The 20604-nt window shown below is 41.2% G+C and overlaps 2 protein-coding genes across 5 annotated transcripts in view; one reads left to right on the forward strand and one right to left on the reverse strand.

Annotated features, from left to right (window-relative positions):
• The window catches only part of LOC108111975, a 42025-nt gene that overhangs the window by 20058 nt on the left and 1363 nt on the right, over positions 1 to 20604 (reverse strand). For all 3 annotated transcript variants that reach the window (XM_017221686.2, XM_017221687.2, XM_017221685.2), the window contains one exon: positions 6266 to 6295. The gene's annotated coding sequence lies outside the window, so the exon portion shown is untranslated. The remainder of the gene's footprint in view (positions 1 to 6265; positions 6296 to 20604) is intronic.
• Positions 8680 to 11750, forward strand: LOC108111976 (sodium-dependent nutrient amino acid transporter 1). 2 transcript variants are annotated; one of them, XM_017221688.2, is made up of 7 exons: positions 8688 to 9247; positions 9571 to 9945; positions 10054 to 10243; positions 10300 to 10582; positions 10680 to 10856; positions 10924 to 11024; positions 11103 to 11750. In XM_017221688.2, the coding sequence occupies exons 1-7, from the start codon at positions 8754 to 8756 to the stop codon at positions 11172 to 11174; spliced, it is 1692 nt and encodes a 563-aa protein (XP_017077177.1). In that variant the 5' UTR covers positions 8688 to 8753; the 3' UTR covers positions 11175 to 11750. The 2 variants fall into 2 exon arrangements, with proteins under 2 accessions (XP_017077178.1, XP_017077177.1); XM_017221689.1 differs by lacking the exons at positions 10680 to 10856; positions 10924 to 11024; positions 11103 to 11750 and having other exon boundaries at positions 8680 to 9247; positions 10340 to 10568.

The raw sequence follows: 20604 nt of genomic DNA on the forward strand, positions 1-20604 counted from the left end.
ATTTTAACATCCACCGCCCCCTCACGACCCGCTGCACAGATCCAATTTACTCAAGTACAAAGACCCTGTCGCGTATATTGTTGAAATTTTATTGTGCAAACATGGGAATGTCTGTGTGTGTTGGTATTTTATCGTTGCCACGTTGGTTTTTCTCATTTATGTACAGCAACAAACAGACAAACAAACAAACGCACAACAACAACAACAACAACAATTGGCAGTAACACAAACAAAATGGCCGAGGAACCGTTGTTAAGTGTCTCTTATAGCTGCGTTTGATATTGCCTGTGTGTGTGTTCGGGCCTAGATTGCGAGGGAGTACTATACGTTGTAGGTGTATTCGTGTGCATGTATTTACCGCAAAAACACAAACAAACAAAAAGCGATTCGTTGGCAAACAAATCAGCAAAACGGAATTTAGGTGGACAATAAAGTTCAGCTGCAGGGCAGCATGCAAAAAACGAGTCACAAACACTCACACACAACGGCAATAAATATTGTGTTGTCTTCTATTTGAGCATGAAATCGGATAAAAAGTATACAATATGTTTAGCACACACGTTGATGGCACCATTTAGTACCTGGTAAAAGTGATTTAAGGTTTATTACCAATGATTGTAAACACCTTCTGCCATTTTATAAACATATTCGATTAAAAACATATTTTAAAAGCTCAGATTAAGTAACAAAAATGTTACTGTGGATCATTCTAAAAGGCTGATGTCCTTGGAAAAAGATCTCATTCTCTCCTATACCTATCCTATCTTATTGATGATTGCGGGGTTGCATAATCCTATGGTATTCTGTTTATACAACTGTCTAATCAGGACGTTTGGGGAGGTATATTTAGTGTAGAATAGCCAGCAGCACTTGCTAAACGAATGAATCCTAGTTTGAATGTGCTCAAAGTCGACATGAAACGTGTGCAAAGGGAGTTCTGCTTTGTCCTAAGGGTGTTGCAGACCTTCCATGTTTCCCTATTTTCCGAATAAATGGAATGCAGCAATCAATTATTTTATGTTTTTTTCCCCTAAAATGTAACTTTGAATTTACATAGTTATCTACGCTAAATGATCCTTTTAACCTTCTCTGACATCTGAGGACTTCTGCAAAATAATTGGATTAAATTCCGACAGATAAAATGGAATCTGTGGGTTCATTTTCTAATTTTCCTTAAGGATTTATTAATTTCCAGATGCTTTAAGGTTCATTCACAAGATGTCGAAGATGATAGATCATTTTACTTTTTAAGAGTAACACAAATTTAGAAACAACGTTGAGCAATGATCAGACTTCTACTCGTCGGATCTGTCAATGATGCTGTCTCGAATGATTTGGTTATAAGAACTAAACTCATCTAAGAGCAACACAAATTTTATAACCCGTAACTCACTATGCAATATTTTTCGTTAAAGCCAACATTCTGGCGAGTGCAAAAAACTTAAATTCCGCATTTTTTGTCGCCATGTCGAAGCTCTTCAAGCTGAAAACGCTTTAAATAATTTTAATTAAAACAAATGGCACTCGAAATAAAACACGCACATCAAACAGGAGTGGGCGTGTACAAGGGGGAGGGGGGCTGTGGCGCCTGAATGGAACAGACATGCCGTGTAATTACGCTTGACGGAAAGGGAGAGGAGAGTTGTGGGTGGAACCAGGAAAGGAGGGAGGAGCTGGGGAAGCGCCAGGACGAACCTTGTTTGTGCATTGAATCAAGTGGTGTTGCTGCCGCTGCTGCTGATGTCCTTGGTTGCTGTTGACAATGCACGGCATCAACATCACAAGCCACACGAACAAAAAAGATGATCACTATTTAACTATGGCACCTTTTTTAAAGACTAAGCATCAAAAATAGAATAGGATTTTGTGTTATATTTCTGTATAAACTGAGAATTTTTATATCTAAAAGGATCGATAATTACTAAAAATTAGTGTTAATGGTGGTTTTTGATTTCCCGAAACTTTAAGCCAATAAAAAAAGAAACAAAACAAGAGGAAACGCTATAGTCGAGTGCCGCGACTATAAGATACCCGTTACTGTTTTACACAATTTTAAAATATTAATTTTGCTAGTGGAAATTCACAAGGCGCCACCTATTGTCAGAGGAAGTATGTTGAGTAACTGATAGTGACGTCACCGCCCCTGTGAGGCCTTATATCTTAATTTCTTTACACACAGCGAAATAATGTTCCGATTTGAAAAATCTTTAATAAATCGATAGATATTAACAGAAATAAGTTACACAAGGTCAAACGAAGGCATTCATAATAATATTATAGACTCCACAGTTTTCCTCGGTTTGTGGGCGTTAGAGTAGGCGTGGCCGGATGCAACTTCGTGGCAAGTTGCAGAGGCATCTCCTAAATACGCGTTCCTAAGCAAAATTGTGTAGCTTTTATAGTTTTCGAGATTTTTGCATTTTTGGTTTTTCGGATTTTGTGGGCGTTAGAGTGGGCGTGGCGTGATCGGAAAAAAACAATTCGCATTGGGAGCATCATAGAAACATACATGCTTGATCCGAACTTCCTATCTCTTATAGTTACCGAGATATCAGCTTTTCTACAAAATCCGAAAACCGTCTTTTGAGCCTTGTGGGCGTATGGGTGGGTGTGGCCGGATAGTAGTACCACTATAAGATGCGCTGTCATCTAAAGATTATACTTTCTGAATTTCAACTTTCTATCTGCAATAGTTCCTGAGATTTCAGCAATTTTAGTTTTTTGCGATTTGTGGGCGTTAGAGAGGGCGTGGCAGGATGCTGTAATAAACTTGCGCTGTCCCGGGACCTCAAGAATCTTCATGCTTAATCTCAGCTTTGTATCTGCTATAGTTCCTGAGATCTCAGCGTTCATACGGACGGACGGACGGACGGACGGACGGACGGACGGACGGACGGACGGACGGACAGACGGACATGGCTCAATCGACTTCGCTATTGATCCTGATCAAGAATATATATACTTTATAGGGTCGCAAAAGCTTCCTTCTATCTGTTACATACTTTTCAACGAATCTAGTATACCCTTTTACTCTACGAGTAACGGGTATAACTAGTAAGATCTTTTCTATCAATAGAAAAGTTCTCAGACTTAAAAGAACACGAAATATCTGCCAAATTTAGTTGCTCATTTTTCTCAGTGCTTACTTTTTTTAGGAAGAGTTCCTGGCCACGCTTTTGTTCGTGACAAGTTGAGACAGAGGGCAAACATGGCGAGCGACGCGACGAGCGGACAAACTCCCAAACAACTTCATTTTCGACGTTGTTGCTGTTGCCGAACAGTTGTTGGTGAAGTTCCCGCGGCACTTTTCACGCTTAAGGATGGGTCACAGAGCGCCCAGAAATTGGCCAACTCCTACGCATCCGCCACCTACACCCCGGCCTGCCTCACTCCATTCAGGGAAAACTCAGGAAAAAACAAACCCAATTGTAATTAGACTTGAGGGCTGGGACACCCGGGGGATGGGACCAACAGTGAGGGGCAATGGACTTCCTAAAATTACATTTAATCATTGTTATTTTAGGCTCTCCAATGCCTAAGTGCCACCACTGACCACGCCCCTTCCCCTACACATAGCTGCCACAAAAGCCAAACAAAAAGAAGTACGTGTATGGATGTAAGTGTATTTGAGAGGACACTGCGGACACTAAGGACATTTGATAAAAAGCCACTTAGTGTGCGGCAATGCGGCCTTAACTAAAGCCAGCGAAATCTGCCAACGAAAAACGCTGCACACTCCACAATCCATAACCCATTAAGGATTACCAACGAAGAGATTGTGCTTGAGTCCTCTGCAGCTGGTTAACACTTTGGGCGTGACACATTTTGACAATATCAAAAGTTGAGTGGCGTCACTGACAGTGTCGGCAAATTTCCTCCTTTTTGGCAGCCGCTTTTGGGCGCCAAATAAATAACGTTTAAAGCGTAAATATGGTAAGCGACGACGTTAACGGGCGCCTCAAGTGTCAGTTGTCGGCTGTCAAAGCCACAAGAGGCATTGGCCCTCTTAGCTTATATACACAGTTGGCGAAATGCCCAAGCCAAGCCATGGCAAATAATAATTATTAAGGCAACAATTTGTGCCACAATCTTTTTTTTATCAGTGCTGCCACGTCCTCAACGATTGACAATGAGATTGCGCATACGCCGGGTGGGCAAGCCAAAGATTTTCACTCCCAATTACGTTGCAGATTTTTTGCCCGGCCAAGTAGTAAAGCGACACTTGTTGAGGGTGGAAAATACGAAAATTTCAAATCCAGAGGATGTCAACTTGAATTTAAGTACGTTCCACCAGCTGCCAAAGGACATTTTCCTGGAATGCACAATTTTCAACCCCAAAAAAAAAAACTGTAAAAAAAGCCAATTCAGAGAGCTATAAAATTATTTCTTGGCATGCAAATTGCATTTGGTTGTGCTTTTTAGCCAACCATTTTCTTTGGCTGTCAGCAGCAAAATGCAGATAAGTCGAAAAACGAATGGATTTCCAGTATTTGCAGAGCAGTGCCAGAGCTAGTTTTCTACGTTTTCCTTGGCCAACAATGAAAATTACTTTTCATATTTAATTGCACAATGGCCTGCAGGATACGGGGAATATGTGGCCAAATACCAAAGCCAAAGTGCAAGCCAAATGCCACATTAAATTACATCAAAGTCAAAGAAAGGAACAAAGAAATTCCGCCAACTTGCAATTGAAATTTGTTTGCCAACTCAAACACGAACATGGGGTAGCTGGCCAACTAAGAATATAAGAAAACTTTGTCGAAATTAGACGTGGCAAGCAAGTAATGGAGACACCAAAAAGGAAATGCTTATTATTTGCATAAATTCCAAACACACTCACACACACTCACAAGGGAAAGCCGAAAGCTGAACAGGCGGCTGACAGGCTAAGGAGAAAGAAATGCAAATTGTGTTGGCAAATTTAAATGTCAGTCAACAATTCAGTTGTTAAACTCGCATTACCAACAAAGCCATCGACATTGCTGGCCATGCATACAAAAAAAAAAAGATAAAGAAAAACGACTAGAAAAAAAGATTTGGTTACTCATACGCCCCGTTGTCTATTTTCTTTGGATTCTGTCTTTAGCTCACTGCGCTTAATCGAAAATCGTGCGAGACTTTACGAGAAAAGTGAGGCGGGGATCTAGAGCAGGCTGGCTTATCATTTTATGGGGGGAGGGGTTTTCGGAAAAAGAAAACTTTCGACAACTTTTCACTTTTGTTAGGTATTGCCACAGCAGCTTTCGGTTTTGCCATTCGATGTCAATTTAAAGTTTCTCCTCTACTTCCCTTTCATCTCACTGGTTTTCTTTTCTCTTCTTATTTTTTGGTGCCGAAATAAAAGTTTTTGTATGGCAAAGTTCGAGCAATTGTGAGAGTTCTCCGTGCTGCTGCATCCGGCATAATCGATTCGCTTTTGCCTTTTTCATTTTAATAACTTTTTCAGCAGCAGCAGTGGCAGTGGCAGCGACGGCAGCAGCCGTGGCAAAATAACAAGCACTGCAACAATTACGTGCCGCAAGTGCAAGAGCAGCAAACAAGCGGCAAACAACGAAACAAACCAAAGGCAGCGGCAATCGACAACAATGGCAACAAAGGCGGCCACTAAAGCTGGATCAGGAGCTGTGCGCCAAACTGCGAACTGGGTTAAACACTTGGCCGGAGTTTCCACCTGGTCTCCCGTCTCCTCCTTCTCGCCTTCTCCAGCTCTAGCTTCTCCCTTGACATTTGGCTGGGGCAACTAAGTTGCCATTGCCGTTGCCGTTGCCGTTTTCGTTCCCGTTACTGTTGCTCCTCCGCTGGCACTGTGCGATGCATTCAAGTGGATGTTACCTTGGTCATAATTGAGGCACGCGCTAAGCGAAACAAATAACAAGGGGAGCCGCAGCGGCAGCTGAAGTGATTGCTGGCATTAAACCCTTTAATTTCAAGTTAGACACTTGCGGAAAATACGGGATGGAAAATGGGAAATTCAAGCCCAAGCTGAGGGTATCAAAAAGTTTTTATCAATAATATTTAACTTTATTTAATTTGTTATATTTTTCATTTTTTCCAATGAAAAGTGTCCCTCCTATGGATACAAATTCAAACTTAAATAAATTAATGAAAAACTCATGTTTGCCCAACTTTTTTTCTCCGTGTAAGGCCTGAATGGGTTGCGTACATGACGTAGAAATTCCAGCCATTTGCCCAGAACCACGTACTCGATTCATAAGCTGGCATAACACATTGCTGGCGAACTTATTCATGTAGTTTCTCTACTCACCGAAAGTTAATTTCCGCTTGGGCGACGCACCTGCAACGAAAATGGAATGAACGAAGTGTAGTTTATAATTAATATTAACGCATTTTCGATTCAATAATAAATGAGGCTAATTTATTTACAGCAACCACCGCAGGGCTTTCATTTTTTATAAACAGCGAAAGAGAGCAGCGCGAAGTAGATGCATTTCAAGGTAAAAAGTTTCATTTTGGCTGTCGCAGTCAACGCATTTTAATTCAATTGAAGTTGATTAAAAATTAATTTCAAATTAAATGTGAACTCAATGAAATTGTAGTTAAAAATAGTAGAGAGAGAGAGGGAGGAAAGAGACGTGGCATTTGACAAGCTGGGAAAAAAGTTGATTGGCTGGAAAATTGCGAAACTTAAACAGGGCCAGAAAATATATATAGGATGTGTATGGGTGGGTGTATTACCAATACATAGGCAGGCCTAGCGGAAACGGAAGTTGTTACAAAGTCCGTTGAAATCAATTTTAAAAGTAAACTTGTTAGGTGAAAAGCCGAGCCGAGTCGAGCCGAAACAAGAGAATGCCAACGGAAACCGAATGGACTGAGTTAGGTACCAGAAACAAGAAAGGGAAAACTAATTGCAGCGCTCATTTTTTGCTTGTTAATGGGCCAGCAAACGAGCTTCAAGTTTCCCTCCTTCTATCGATCCTTATACCCACACACACACACAGAAACATATCCCTGAATTTCCCACATACACACACATGCGTTCTGCTTGTGCCATCGAAAAAGTTTCTTTCCCCCAATTTATTTGCCTCATTTCGCTGCCATTGTTGCTGCTCGTTGAAAATCTGCGTGCGCAAGTAACAACATTTTACAGCTGCAATTAAAGTTAGTTACCCCACCACCCTCCTCCTAGCCCGTTTTCCCGCTGCACTTGCCACTTTCCACAACAAGCTAATGCACTGCACTTTAATTAACCCAACACCAGGAGAACGAAACTGGAAATTATACATCCCCCTTCGCTTTCCGTCCAGCTAATGGCAATTTATGTGCGATAATTTGCGGTATGAAAACTATAAAAGCAAGTGCGACCAGTCGTATAACAATCAACTAAATACCGAAACACTCTAAACACAACCGGAAACTTGTATTTTATTTTCTATTTCAATAAACATAAGTCAGGCCGTGCGCGGGTTTTATATGTATTAAATTGTTTGGCTTTAGACGGAATTTGAGTTTGGACTGGAAAACTGGAAAATACTACCATCAATAAAGTCCTTCTGCTTATGCTTTCTTCGAGATTATCCATAATTAATGAGCACTAACTGAGCTCTGTTTGCTTTTTGACCTTAAAATACTGGGAAAGTAGTTTGTTAAAGTAAAAATTAATGAAAAATGTAGCAAAAAATATTTGTAGTTCACTTTAAAGTTTAAACCTTTAGTTATATTAAAACCCGCCAAAGCTTCGCGCTGCTGAAAGCCTTCGAAAACAAAGGTTAAAAGGGCATTCATGTGCATTAGAGTCAATTACCGGGGATTGCAATGGCCACGCAGTCGAGCAGCCAGAGGCAATCAGCATTATCAAAGGCTTTTAATTGCCATAAATCTGCAAAGTTGTTAAAAACCCATTTAAAATTGTCACCGTAATGGTACACTCAGCCGGCTCAGTGGCATTTAACCAACTATCTTGCCTCCCTCTTCCCTTCCAACTATTCCTCTTTATTTTCTTGCCTCCCGTTTGCTTCTTTGGCCAACTTCAGTTGCAGCCTCTGCCGAGGGATGTTAATTAGAAAACTCTTGAAAATTATTAAAAACTTTCCAAAGCTGTCAGACAGATGAGAGCAGGAAGATACTACTAGTAATATAGTACTTCAAATAGTTTGCCGCTCACTGGAAAATGTTTTTAAGAAAATTTCATGGAAGCTTTTTGGTGGCTTTTCAAAATTCATAAATTTCACTTCGGTTAATAGCTTTTGAAAGATATAAGAAAAAGTTTATGACTGAAAAGGTTATCTTTAGAGGTCAGCATTTTATTAAATTAAATAAAATCAAGCTAGCTGGGAATCTTTTTAGATCAACTCAAAACGTATTTCACAATTTCAATCTACGTAGCCTGTTTTCATTCAAGATTATCACGTAGCTAGGTGGCTCCCCACCCCTTTACATATCTATATTATAGTCAATAAACACGATCCCTCTAATGGATCTCTATGTACAAAGTGCCTCTGTTTCTGATTTAAATACAGATTCTCTCTGTGACATCTGCATGCCACTTAGCACCTTTTATTAGTGCCAATTAAGACTGATTTCGTGATGCTGTTCTGATGATATTACAGCCCAGCCAGACTGCCCCAAACTAGATAATCAACCGCATAGAATCTGCGGCGTGGGCCTGACATTGAATCCGAGCATCTGAACATCTCAACAGCCGAGTAGTCTGGGCTTCCAAGTCTCAAGGCGTCTAAGTATCTCGATTGCGGTTAGTTAAACGCGCCACCTCAAAGTGCACAGTTCTCGGAATGGCGAAGCTAGAGATTTCCACCAAGACGGGAAAGTTAGAGAAGCCTGCCGAACAGTGGGGCAATGGCCTGGAGTTTCTCTTCTCCTGCATCTCGTTATCCGTGGGTTTGGGTAATATCTGGCGTTTTCCGTATATTGCCTTCCAGAATGGCGGCGGCACCTTTGTGATTCCGTATCTGATTGCCCTGCTGGTAATTGGACGTCCTGTCTACTATTTGGAGATTTCCCTTGGCCAGTTCACTGGTCGTGGCGTAGTCAAGGCTTTCGATATGGCTCCCCTGCTAAAGGGCGTGGCAATGGGCCAGGTTTTGGCCACAGCCGCCTCCATAACGTATTACTCCAGCATTATGGCCTTGACTCTGAGATTCCTGTTGGCCTCTTTCTCATATGAGTTGCCATGGAGTTGCTGTTGGCCAAAATGGGGCAGTGATTGCTATAATGGGAGTGACCAAAATAGAAGTGGGAAAATGTCACCAGCACAGCTTTACTTTGAGTAAGTATTTTCCGAAGGTTGGTAAATTCATTAAACTAATTAAGATAATCAATGGATTTTCAAGAAGAGGCAACTCTGATATTGAAAATCCTTACAAAATGGGTTCTGTGTATACTTAAACTGTGATAAATTTCCCTTAAGCTAGATGCTTGTTTGAAATTTAAGCTTAGAAAGGCTTTCAATTTCAATTCACCTATTTCCCTATGATCTCCCTATGCATTTTTATTCATTTTACAAGAACATACAGACCTTCTTGTCAAAGCTAATATTGATTTAAAAAGGAATTCTTTTTTATCTTTAACCCTTTTCGCTTCTATTTATAGACGGGAGGTCCTTCATGAAGTACCCAATATAGACAATGGCCTGGGTCTGCCCAATTGGGAGTTGGTTGCCTGTTTGGCTGTGTCTTGGCTAATCATCGGTGCAGTCCTGATTCGCGGCATTAAGAGTAGTGGCAAGGCAGCTTACTTCCTGGGGGTTTTTCCCTATGTGGTGCTGCTTATCTTACTGTTAAGAGCCGTGACCCTACCAGGAGCTATTGACGGGATTATTTACTTCTTTAAGCCTCAATGGAGGGAGCTACTGAACCCACTCGTGTGGTATGCAGCCGTCACGCAGGTCTTCTTCTCGCTTGCCATTTGCTTTGGCACGCTGATTACCTATGCCAGCTATAATAACTTTAATCGGAATGTCTACAAGTAAGTTAGCTTAACTTAACTCTTAAGAGCTTCTTCTCCTAAAGCTATCACCCGCCAAGCGAACCAACACTAACTTCCCCTTTCATAACTTCCCAAACTGTCCCCCAGTGACATTGTAATAATTACCACCATGGATTCCTGTTCCTCCATAATTGCTGGTTGCATTACCTTTGGGATTCTGGGCAATCTGGCCCGCGAGACCGGCAACTCGGATATTGGCAGCGTTGTGAAGGGCGGTGCCGGATTGGCCTTCATCTCGTATCCGGATGCCATTGCCAAGTTCGAGTATGTGCCACAGGTAAGGTATTGAGAATGGAGAGCGCCTCGAGCGCCCTAAAGCACAACTACCTAAAGATGTTCGCGGTCCTTTTCTTCCTCATGCTCTTTGTCCTAGGCATTGGCAGCACCGTGGGCATGGGTTCCTGCATCCTGCGCGTCATCCGGGATCAATTCGGGCAACGCTCGCCGCCCATTTGGAAACTGGCCAGTGGTCTGGCCATACTGGGTTTTTCTGTGAGCATCGTTTACATGACCCCAGGTGGTCAGTTTATCTTGAATTTAGTGGATTTCTATGGTGTGTCCTTCACCGCCTTGATCCTGGCCATTGGCGAATTGGTGGCAGTTGCTTGGATTTATGGTGGGTGGATTATGTAACTAAGATTAACAACTTTCCACTGTGGGAAACTATAACTTTAAAGCTTTTATTGCAAAATTTTATTTTCAACATTTTCTAGGAGTTAATCGCTTTTGCGAGGACATCAAATTCATGATGGCCATCGAGACCGGTTGGTATTGGCGCCTGTGCTGGCGTTTTATCACTCCTGGCTTGATGACCGCCGTGCTCATCTACATGCTGCTCGACATGTCCGCTCTGAAGTACAAAGGTGTTGGCTATCCCACCATGGCTCACGGTAAGGCCACAGAATCCTGTCCTAGGATTTTAATAAGAGGGTGATATCCTTGCTCTTTTCTCTGCAGTTTTTGGCTGCTTTTTGGCTACCTTGGGGCTGATTCAACTGCCCGGCTGGGCCTTCTATGCCGTCTATAAAAAGCGTCGCCAACCCGGCAGCTTCTGGCAGGTAAGTTGACCCCTTTTACTCCTAAGTTCACTCTCCCCCCCACAAATTTTTCACTGAAATCCTCTACCCCCTTTTTAGAGAGTACGTGCCGCCTGTAAGCCGTCGGACTCTTGGGGACCGGCCAACATTCAGCTAGATGCCAGTATCTAGAAAATTAGCTTAGTCCCCAACAACGCTGCGTATACGTAATGGCCTCAGTAGTCTAGGGCATTATTATTTGATATGGTCTAGATGAAAATGGCTAAAATAAAGTGAAATATATTAAGGTAGTGAGGCCAAGAGAACAAAAAAACAAAAGCTGGTTTATTCTGGCGGAACAGTTTAACTGCCCGAAGGAGTTGAGCCAGCGAAAAGGAGGAAGTTGGAGCTGCTGGAAGCACTTTTAATTACCCCAGGGCAGAGATCCAGTTGGGCGTGGCAGTTGCACTCCTTCGTTGTGTTTGTGTTAGTCCGCTTGGCATGTCAGACATGTCAGCAATGCGGAAATGCGCAAATACTAAATGAAAACAAGCAGCGATGGTTACTTTCGGAGACCAAGTCGTGGGATACTCTTTCAAATGGGAATATTTTCGTACTAAAGTTTCATAAATATATGTCATAAGAGGAATACATTACTAATAAAAATATTAAGTTTAATATTAACCCTATCATTTATTCTATGAAAAACCTTGATAGTTTCTAGAAAGGTTTCCAAAAATATTCTTTAATAAATGTCAAAGGAGAGCTTTTACTATTATTTAGCTTATTTATGAAACTTGGGACATAAAATTCCCTAAGACTGGCCACAAATCGTAATATCCCTTTGAAAGGATACAAAGTGCTGCAGCTCTGACATCCTCTGGATGAGGCAAAAAAAAACTACTACGGGAACTACAGCGCAGTAGGGCACTGTAAATAAAACATTTGGTTAGCTGCTGTTCGACACATACATTTTGGCGGGTGGATGAGAAGGAGGTCGCAAATCAGAATGTCTGTGGCATGTGACAAAGTTGAAAAGTAAATATGCAAAGGGGTGGGGCAAAAAGCAAAAAGGAGAGGAGCTGCGGGATGGTTGCTCCCCACTTTTCGCAGTCTGTTGCAATACCCCTACACATATGACAGCGCATTTATTTACTACATTTTTTTCTCTTCTCGGTTCAGCCGTTTGTTGTCAAAAAAAAGTGACAGTGTTAAATTTTTCGGCTCATCCTGCGCGGCAGATGAAATTGAAGTGTGTGTTGACTTTGACTGACGTGTCGTTAGTGCTGAAGAGCAGGGAGATTTCCGTTAGAAGCCCGCTTGCGTGTGGCACGCCCACCCCCACCCACACACATGCTCAGAGTCACACACTTCCATACATACTTTCCATCCGGCAAACAACTTTCTTTCATTCCATTCGTGCCTCCTTTTTAGGACTGCCTCACTCGCTGATGTTGTTGTTGTTCATTGCTTTAACGATGCGCGTAAATCTTGACATACTTTCACCGCCGACGAAGAAGAAGAAGAAGAAGAAGTGTGTCCGGAAGAGGAAGAGAAAGCGGAAGAGAGCCACTCTAACATCGCACGCCCATTATTAGTAATGGCCAAAAGCCCCGATTTGGCCCCTGTCAACATAGTTGGCTGAAAAGTAGACTACACTTTTTATGCAGCACATGCAACATGCAACAGTGTTGCTGAATTGTTACTCGACAGATAAAAATAGACAGGGACAAATTTGTATATCTGTTACGTGGAAAAATCTTTGAAAAGCTATTGGAAATGCATTGAAGGAGTATTTTGTTGCCTAGTTTTAGGCATAAATAAAAAGCCTCTAACCACAGGTTGTAGATTTTCAACAAAAGGAGTACATTGCTAAGAAAAATCGACTTAAGAATTCCTTTTTTAATATAAGTAAATTCTAGCTCTTAAGCTAAAGCCAGGTAAATTACTTCAGAAACTTAGATATTCACCAATAAGACACCCTAAACAACACTAACACAAACCACTCACAGAAGCCAAGACTTTTCTTGGTTGACTGACTCCAGCCGGACATGCAAAACTCCCTTGAGTGGAGAGCCAGAACGAACAAAATCCTCATCAGCCACGGGCAGCATCCCCATCATCAGGATAATGATCATCATGCGGTGCAGATGGAGCCGTACCTTTGAGCCACTTTCATGCTCCGAATTCAGCACACTTGAGTGACGGAAGCAGCTGCCAGCTGGTCTCTTGTCAAGATGCAGTACCTCCTGCTCTAAGGATGTGTTCCCCCCTCCTCCGCCCCTCCTTACATTCCCTACTCCTGATTATAAATATGAGCCTGGAAGATGAAAGAGAAGGCAGCGGAAAATCCTCTTCAACTTGCATGTCTAGCTGTCAGCTGCAACTAAGCGAATTTATAGCCATAGTTTATGTTCTTTTTTCGTATATATATTTACTCCGCAACAACTTGATTCGATGACTTAAAACGTTTATCGTGTATGTCTGGCGTATCTGTCGCAGTATTATATCCCGGCCAACATGCCGTATACTTAATGCACTGAACGTATGCCACAAGTTGTATAGATTCCCAGGCCACTCCTCTCGATTTCACTACCATACAGGGAATCATACCCCCTGTAAAGCTCACCCCTCTGAGGTTGTCACTTAAGTGAAATTTAATTGTGTTCAACATGAATTCAAGTCCAGGGAAAAAAGGTACTCAACCTGAAAACGGTTGGTTAGGTTTGCCCATTGATTTCGTTTCGAGTCGATTATTCCGAAGGGTCTCTCAGCAAACACATACATGAACATGGGTCGAGCGAGGCAATTACCTAATGAATCGAATCGATATTTTCACTTTCTTCCTTCCCGCTCCCGCATGTCTAGACAGCATGAGTTTTTCTTTATTTATTTATGATTTTTACGTGGTGGCGTTGGAAATTACTGATTCATCTTGAGGCATTGTCTTGGGTAATTTACGTCATTTACGAGCATTTGCCGCTTATCAAAGTCACAATAAATTAAAACCGAAATGATCTCGTGGCCCACTCGTTTCTCTTTGGCTGCTGTCAGGCAAAGCCAATTACGCTTATTACATAATTCAGCAGCTGCCCACGCATCCAACAGATGAGGAAAATATGAGGGAAAGCCAAGGGAAGGACGAGTAAGATGCGGTAGGCAGATAACCTGGCTGAATAAGCAGCCACAAAAGCGACGTCAGCGTAAAATATAAAAAGAAAAGAAAAACACGGAAAACCGCGATGCCCACAAGACTCTAAAGAGTGGAGAGAAGTGGAAAGGTGAAAAGTTGGGGGAGAAAGTCAAGTCAAACAATTAAGAAAACCTCCATGGATGGACTTCTACAAGCTCCTCTTTTCTTTTCCTTGGCCACTCCCTAACAGTTTTCCGCATTTTCCTTCGCCCACTTAAATAGGCACAGAAAATGTTTGTTGCCAAATTCGAGCTTCATTAGCAGTCGGAAAGGAGTTCGCTTCACGCCAACTGACAACCTAATGCGAATGTCGAAACAATATTTTCCATGTCTGCTAATGTGTCAGCATGTGTGTGTGTGTGTGTGTGTGGAAAGCAGGGAAATGGGGAAAATTCCGCAGAGCTAGGTGGCAAAAATCCAAACGGAAGCCAGGGGAGAAGCGAGGCAAAAAGTGAAAGCAGCGAGACAGTGAAATCCTATTAAGAAGTTTCTATCGCAAATTAAAATCTAAATACGCAAACAAAATGATGGTGACGTCTGCGCTACGGGGAATCCAGACAGCCGAAAACAAAAAGAACACTCAATACAGAGAGAGAAAAACAGAAGAAATAAAAACAAAATTCAAATAAAATTCAAATTTCAGCGCAGTTTTATTGACCTTTGCCATTTATAAATGGGCGTTTGCATATATCAAAAAATACAAGCCGGGATAAGAACAACAAACAACCAGCTGGCAAAAATATCCAAAATTCGTGGAAATTTGTGAATAAATTTCATGGAATTTACTTTTTTCTATTTCAGATTTTTATTCTGCTTAATAAAACATCCATTACGGTGGATTTCAAGCCAAAGTTATTGGAAATAAATTAAAGTCATAATAAATCAGAAAGAGAACAGTTTTTACTCCAATTTTGACACATGAAAATTAGAAGTATGGATTAAGTATTTTATTAATTGCTTTATTTAAGACTTTTAATCACATTTGAAAAGGAAGAACATCTTTTTTAAGTTAGTAAGATTACCGATTACCCACTTCTTTACTTCTTAAATATATTTTAATGACTTTATAAGACAAAATATAATATCATTGTGTTACCACAAATTCTCCTTTATCCCCATAACTCCTTGCCTGATATTCAAGACATTCTCTCTAAGTGCAGAGCAAAGACACCAACGAATAAGCATTAACCAGGACAAAGGTAACCGCTAGCCAGCAGACAAGCCACCAAACTCCCCGTTCCTACTTCTAGCCACGCCCCGTATTTCCCTTTTATTTGTGCTGTCTGCTTACAGTTTGAATTATAAGCTAGCGAAAATTTAATAAAGCTTTTCCCTCCCCGAGCGAACAAGAAAACTGGGCAAAGCAGGGGGGTGGGGAATTGAAGGCGACTTTGGGGCAGGACACGCTTGGCAAGGACATGAAACTCCGCCGCAGAAAAGGACAGACTATATGACAATGTCAAAGAGTTTCGCTGCACGCAATGTAGGCGTGGCAAACGGGACACAAGAGGGGAGGAAGGGCAGGCCAGGAGCACCTGAGCAACAACAAAAATACAACGATTGACGGTAAAGTTTTTGGCCTGGCAAATGGCAAATGTTTTGAGCTCTCCAACCGTTATCCCGCTTGAATATATATACTTATATTTTCTTTTATTTCACTTTTTTCCTGGTCTCGTTGCAAGGGCAGCAACTTTAAGCCTTTATTAAATTGTGTGTCCAAAGTCAACAGGGAAAGAAAAACCAAAAGCAAAAGCAGAAGCAGAAGCGACAGCGATGGGAATGACAGCAACAATTGACAGCAAAACAAACGATTGTCATTGCCAAGTGTGTGCGTCAACCTTTGAACCCGTCCCAGGGCTTCAGTTCTGTGTCACTCTACGCCCACTTTCCACGTTGCTGGAAAATAGATGTCAAGCGGTTTTCCCCCAGTCCGTTTAAATTGAATTGTTAATTCGGCCCAGAAACCTTTTCCCTTTTTGCCTTTTGTGTGTGCGTGTTTGCCATCAATGCGATTTTCGTTCTTTTTACTTTTGGCTCGTTCCGGGTGAAAATATTTATGTTGAACCCTTTTTGTGGCAGCTTTTGTTTTGGCCTTTGTTGCGTTATGCAAACATTCGACTGCCAGTGACAACAGGACAGGAAAAGCATCCCTACTTGCCCCATTTCCATGGACAAAATACCCCGCTACTCCCCTACACCAACATCACCATCTATTTGGTTATATCTGAGCCGGAGTCAATGGGGAATATAGTTAGATGGCCGGATAGCTTCACCTGCATTGGATGGCTATGGCGGTGTGGTCCTGGCAGCCGATTCTATTAACTTTTTTGCCCCATCCAACAACATTTGCATATCCCGACCGCAAGAGTCCAGTTTTCACAGTTTACAGCTCGGACTCCCGACAATCCGCCGTTTCCAAGCTCACAGCTCTCTCACATTGTTTGCCATTTGCAACTGTATACTCCCGCCCTTTTGAATGCTACCCCCGCCCACTGTTCACCCATTGCCCACCATGACTAAAGCATAAATCAAGCGCAAAGCACAAATATTTTTCAAGTGACAACAAATATATAATGACGACTCCCCGGACTTTGCCTCTTGGCCAGAAACCTGAATAGCAGAGTACCATAGTGGTACCTGAATGGACGCAGCCAGAAACCGGGTTTCCCGGTACCTCTCTGTTGACTCTGTTGTTTTTTGGCTGGAAAACCGTGCCACCCGCTCTCATGATTTCTGCAGAAGGTTACCCTAACTAGATGGGGCGTATTCCAAATGTAATATAAGCAAATTGGTAAGGGGATAACGTGGTCCTGATGCTTCAAACTTATTTTATTACAAATATATACAGTTTCCTCTGTTTCAAGAGGTAACTCAAAGGAGATGTGGAAGAATAAGGCAAAATATTTAGTTTTTGAGCGATTACATTGATACCCCTTTTGTTTTCTCTCTCTCTCTTCCCGCTCTTTCCCTAAATTTCCATTCCCCCAATTAAATTATTTTAATTTATCGCCGTTTACTCGTATCTACAGCGATTTTCATAATTCAGTTCGACATTTTTGTGACACTTTCAATATTAAATCCGTGATTTATTTTTCATAACATTCCTTTGTTGTAAAATATTAAATTTTTAATCTGATATCAACAAATGCCAGGGAATCAAATGCAGGGCATTAAAAGGCTTGATTTTCGTTTGGAATTTTCCCAGGCTTTTCCGGGCAAAGCTGTTCCACTTTCCGCTGCGACGCTGCGGCTTGCGCTTTGCTGATTTCGTTTTGATTACGGCAAATTGTTTTTAGTTGCCCTCGTCGTCCTGTTCCTTTCAGCGATTTGTTTCGTGGCCAAGTTTATATTGCGGCATTTGTGCAGTTTGTGCCCAGTTCGCCCAGTTTTCCCCAGTTCCGTTGATTTGCATTTATAGCCTGTATAGCGGTAATCACAGGTCAACTCGCAAATTACATTCAACTCCAATTCCTGACCTTAACTCCAGCTATAATATTGACAAAGTCCCAGCCAAATGAGAATTGCGTGCCATTCGCATTAAGTATTGATAAATGCTTCTATTTGTTGAGTAATTTTTGGCTGGCTTTGTGCATTACAAATTGCCTCGACTGAAAGTGACTTTATTTATAAAACTCTGTCTAGCTGATAGTTTTGGTAAATATCTGTAAGGCAAACAACTAATAACTAACCAGTTTGTTTGCTTTCACCCATTAAATATATTTATTTTTTGTGGGTCCTTTTTATGTTTAGCTTGCCGTTGGCGTCAATTAGCAAGTTTTTCGATGCACAACTTTTTAATGAAATTAACAAGCCCGCGGGACCCGATCCCTTTTTAGCCTTCGTGCAGCAAATGTTAAGTGCTACTTCAACTACAGACCGCTCCTAATGAGAGGGTAGACCGAATATATAGTACAGAGAAACTATGGCTAGACTGATGGCCATATAGATAATATGATATATCTAGGCACTGCCATTCTGTTTAGCTGATTAGTTTGTGGGCGCGACTTCAATGGCGATTCAGTTGCGATTACAGTTATAAGGCGTAACAGCTAGTTCCTGCACTTATGTCATATTTCAGGGCCAGTGACAGCCGGAGGTTAACACGCACACATGCCACGCCCCCAGATACTTTTCTCCCTCATATATACATATGTACATATATATATATATATTTTATATACATTTGGAGTCGTCCGCGTTTCGATTAAACAAACCTTCTCAAATATGCAATGACATTGAGGCAAAGGCAAGGGAAAGCTTAATGGGGCGGAATGGAGCGGAGAGAGTGGGTGCTACATACGTTGTAAGCCCCAGCAACAACATTTTGCAATCAGCGGGGGACATTGCGTATACGTTTTGCAAGCGCTGCTATTAAAAATTTATATTTTTTCTGTGACTAACGACATTTTGTTTAAGCTCCAAAGGATTGATGGATCTGTATTTGAATGGGAGTTTTCATTATATATTGTAGATATCGCAGATCAAATGTTTGTAAAACATCTGTGAAATAAGTGGAATTTGACAGGCATATAATGTTTTCCTCAATTCAGTTTGTGAATGGAGATTTTATGTGTTTAAAATTTGATTTCATTTACATTTCCTTTTAGTACAAGCTCTTTGAAATCGATTTTCATTTTTCTTTTTGCTTCCCAACAATTAAAGGATTTATTAGACCATGAAAACAGAAATTTGAGTTACTCAAAGTTTTTCACTAGCTGAACTATCAATAATGACTTTGCAAAATGCTAGTTAAATAATTTATTAAGCTTACTTGATAATGTAAGAATATGATTTTAAAGTTGGCATTGCTACCTACCTTTTTACTATATCTAAAAATGTTTTTGCAGAATACCATAGCAGTTTCTAAACACCTTTTGATTTTAGCCGATATCTCGCTCTGTTTTCCAATTTTTGTTAATTTTTTAGGATACTTTTTAGGTGAAATTAGACTTCCTAATAACTTAGCTTTTCTATCTGTGTAGTTACGATTGCATAACCTTGGCTCAGCTAATTAGGCAAAACAAAGAGAAGTAAGCGAAGCCGAAAAGAAAGCGAAAGGATTGCCAGTGATTGCATAATCCAGCTGAGACGTATTAAATATATATAACTGTTATACATATATATGGTATGACTTAGAGCTACGGAAAGGGAGCAGGAATTTAGTAGGAGTATGGAAAATAGGTGAAAATGTCAACGCGACAGCAACAACGCATGCAACATGCCCGGCGCCCAACTGACGCTCAAGGATACGCAAACACACACAGATGCACATTGAATGTTCGTGCTGGTGCTAGTATTAGTGTATCTGTGTTTGCAGTTGCTTGCGTAACGTAAAAATAGCCTTGAACTGCAGCCGTGCGCTTTCAATGGATTTGCATGCCGCCCACCATGCCACCCACACCCATCCACCCACTCAAGGTCACGCGATGCCTACCGCAAATGGAACAGTTGCGGGCCATAAAGGCTGACATGACGACCATTATATAAGCCCGGCGACCGCTGCAAATGTCGCCGAGACACCCTGCTAATTGCCACTCGAGCAGCAGCGGCACAAACAGCAACTAGAATTGCAATTACAAGTGCAACATGGCTGTGCAACTGCAACAAGGACACGCAATTGCATTTCTAGCCAGCAAATCTCATCGAAGTTGGTCCTTTCGAAGGAAAAAAACAAAACAAATGACGGTTGATGATCGAATTTTTTCTCCTCGGCGAAAGCTTAATGCCAGTTAATAACATTAATTCCAATTTTTGGTAAATTTGGTAAAGACTGAGGGACCGAAAAGAGCAAAATCTGAATGGGGACCCTAATGAATATTTATATGTATTTGTTTGGCTTAATATTTGGAGCTGCCCTCGCCGTCGCTGGCCATTAAATGTCCCTTTTCGCTGCCTTTTCTCTCACTTTGGTCTATTCTGGTTTATTCCCGCCATATCCTTTGCCATTTGCTTATGCTGGCAGCTCTTTCATTTTGTTTTTCGCTTTTTGCTCTGCTCTGCTCTGCTTCAGCGCCATCGTCGTGTGCAAGTTGGCCATAAAAATGGAGTAACATTTATGACCCACATCAGGCGCACACAAGCACACTAACACATGCAACAAACGCAGAAGGACTCTGGACGCAAGGACTACACTGAAGGGAAATATACACACAAATGGTGGAATAATGGGAAAATTTTATTATACTCAAAAATTATACTTTATTGGGATTTAAATTAATAATAAGATAATATTAAAATACCAATCAGACAAAAACTGATATCTTAAGATCAGATATTCTCACATGATACTAAGCTTGTAAAAAATTAAAGATATTAATAAAAAGAAATAAAACAGTTTATGGTGTTAGTTAATTAAATCTTGTAAATTAATATACATATTAATTCATCAAATAAGAAATAAGCTAATAAATAAAAGGGTTTCTAAATTAA

This window comes from Drosophila eugracilis, unplaced genomic scaffold, assembly GCF_018153835.1.
Source record: "Drosophila eugracilis isolate 14026-0451.02 unplaced genomic scaffold, ASM1815383v1 contig_90, whole genome shotgun sequence".
NCBI classification, from domain to species: domain Eukaryota; kingdom Metazoa; phylum Arthropoda; class Insecta; order Diptera; family Drosophilidae; genus Drosophila; species Drosophila eugracilis.

Bases quoted from the DNA above. Each gene is read 5' to 3' on its own strand.
- LOC108111976 (XM_017221688.2), top strand. From the start codon at position 8,754: ATGGCGAAGCTAGAGATTTCCACCAAGACGGGAAAGTTAGAGAAGCCT. The intron at 9,248-9,570 runs GTAAGTATTTTC...TTCTATTTATAG, and splicing joins CCAGCACAGCTTTACTTTGA to ACGGGAGGTCCTTCATGAAG. The intron at 10,857-10,923 runs GTAAGGCCACAG...TTTTCTCTGCAG, and splicing joins CTATCCCACCATGGCTCACG to TTTTTGGCTGCTTTTTGGCT.